This window comes from Egretta garzetta, unplaced genomic scaffold, assembly GCF_000687185.1.
Source record: "Egretta garzetta isolate BGI_Z169 unplaced genomic scaffold, ASM68718v1 scaffold309, whole genome shotgun sequence".
Classification (NCBI taxonomy): domain Eukaryota; kingdom Metazoa; phylum Chordata; class Aves; order Pelecaniformes; family Ardeidae; genus Egretta; species Egretta garzetta.
This window is the reverse complement of record NW_009260764.1, coordinates 10421-12645: the sequence shown is the minus strand read 5'-3', so window position 1 is coordinate 12645 and position 2225 is coordinate 10421. Positions and strand designations below refer to the sequence as shown.

Sequence of the window (2225 nt, the reverse complement as noted above, 5' to 3'; positions counted from 1 at the left end):
CCTGCGAGGAGGAAGAAGGGGTGAGAGGCAGCAAAGCAGGGGCTCAGCTCCCCAAAATCCTGCCCCAGCCCCCCCCAAAACCCTGCCCCAGCCCAGGCACCTTGAGCAGGGTGGGATCCGAGTCCCTCCAGCCACACCGGCAGAGCTGGGGGTGCAAGCGGGCGGCTTCCTCTGCCAGACCGGGCTCAGGGCTGGTGGGGATCAGGGCACCCTTCCAGCAGCCCAGCACCTCCATCTCCAGGGTCTCGATGATGCTCTGCAAGAGGCCAGAGAGTCACTGGGGGGGACCCAGACCCCCCCAACCCTCTCCAAGATGTGCCCCGCATCGGGGCGCAGGGTGGTTTTCCCCCACCACCACCTTCATCCTCCGGTCCAGCTCGGAGCGGCGCTGCCACCAGTCTCGCTTCTCCGTGCAGTTGTTGGTTTCCTTCTGCTCCTTCTGGATGGCTTCAAATTCTCTCAGCACCGAGCACACCGGGGCCTGGAGGAGGAGGAAGGGAGCCGTGATCCCAGGCCCCAAACACATCTGGGCTGCCCCTCTCCCACTCCTGTCCTCACCTTGCCGAGCGCAGTGGGGATGCGGATGGTCACGGGAGCCGTGTCCTTCTCCAGCCGCGTCAGGAGCAGCGTGCCCCCTGTAGAGCCAGGCTGGATGCTGGCGAGGGTCAACAGGCACACCGTCACCCCTGAAAGTCAGATCTGGACCTTAAGGACAGCCCCAAGGGCACCATCCATCAACTCAGCACCCTCCTGGGTCATGAGCTCCCTGGTCCCCGGGCTCGTGTTGGCCCTTACCACTGGGGATCTCCTGCAGCTGCGTCCGGAAGCTGTCCTGCACCTCAGAGCCCAGCCCTGTGGAGCTGAACACAAAGAGCCTCTCCAGCTCGGCAAGGTGGTGGCTGCACTGGGCAGCGCTCCCCTCCTGCAAGGAGAGCCCACAGAGCAGCTTGGCCACGTCCCCTGCTGCCTTCTTCTCTTTGCTGTGGAGGGAAAGGCAGTCAAGGAGGGAAAACCACCCCAAAAATCACCTTTGCTGGGCGCTCTGGTGGTGTGGGATGAGCCCCTTCCCCATGACACCCAAGGAGGGGCAACTGAGGGACTCACTAAATCTTCCTGTGGATGACGCTGAGCAGCTGATGGCGAGCGGTGACGGAGACCGACTCAGAGAGCAGATACGCGGTGGAGAGAGGGTCCTGGTTCCCCGTGGCCAGCGCCAGGAGCTGGCAGAGCTGGCTGTAGAGCGTACCGGGAGGGCAGCGGCTGATGCAGTTGAGAGCATCTTTCAAGAGCTTGAGGACCTCGTCCTGTGAGGAGACATCTGGAAGGGACAAAGCAGCAAAACCCCAGGGGAAGAATCAGCCGCCGAGCCCTCAGGAACCTGGACACACACAAGTTATGGGGCCCGAGGAGACGCGTCCCAGAGTCCTGAGGGAATTGGCTGATGTAGCTGCCAAGCTGCTCTCCATGATGTTTGAAAAGTCCCAGCAGTCGGGGTGGAGGCCCTGGGGGCTGGAAGAAGGGGAACATTGCACCCACGTTTACAAGGCATCGAGAGGAGGAACCAGGGCAGCACCAACTCCACAGCCTCACCCCTGGACGGGGGCAGCTCCTCTCCAAAGCTGTGCTGGGGCACATGGAGGCCAGGGAGGGGGGATTCAAGGTGGCCAGCATGGCTTCACCAAGGGCCAGTCCTGCCTGGCCAACCCAGCAGCCTTCCATGATGGAGCAGCTGCACCAGTAGACAAGGGAAGAACTGGGGATGGCGTCTGCCTGGGCTCCACAAGGCCTTTGGCACTGCCCCCCAGCATCCTTCTCCCTAAACTGGGGAGCTATGGGTTTGATGGGTGGACTGTTGGGTGGATGAGGAACCGGCTGGACGGTCTCATCCACAGGGTAGTGGTCAACGGCTCAATGTCCAGAGGGAGACCAGAGAGCAGTGGTGTCCCTCAGGGGTCCATACTGGGACCGGGGCTGTTTAATATCTTCATCAATGACACAGACAGCGAGATCGAGCGCACCCTCAGCAATTTTGCAGACACCACCAAGCTGAGTGGTGCAGTTGGCGCCTGAGGGACAGGGTGGCATCCAGAGGGACCTGGACAAGCTCCAGAAGTGGGGTTCAAGGGCAAGGTCCTGCCCCTGGGTGGGGGCAACCCCCGGGATCCATCCAGGGATGAGGGGATGGAGAGCAGCCCTGCCCAGAGGGACCTGGGGGTGCTGGGGGA

The 2225-nt window shown here is 62.4% G+C and overlaps 1 protein-coding gene across 1 annotated transcript in view; it reads right to left on the bottom strand.

The window, feature by feature from the left end:
* Positions 1 to 2225, bottom strand: part of ESPL1 (extra spindle pole bodies like 1, separase) — a gene marked incomplete at its 5' end in the record, with an annotated part of 13953 nt that overhangs the window by 1390 nt on the left and 10338 nt on the right. Inside the window, 6 exons of the mRNA XM_035901511.1 lie at positions 1 to 42; positions 101 to 256; positions 359 to 481; positions 559 to 686; positions 796 to 980; positions 1105 to 1318. The exon at positions 1 to 42 is cut by the window's left edge and continues 162 nt beyond it. Of these exons, the coding sequence (XP_035757404.1) occupies positions 1 to 42; positions 101 to 256; positions 359 to 481; positions 559 to 686; positions 796 to 980; positions 1105 to 1318 (848 nt within the window). The remainder of the gene's footprint in view (positions 43 to 100; positions 257 to 358; positions 482 to 558; positions 687 to 795; positions 981 to 1104; positions 1319 to 2225) is intronic.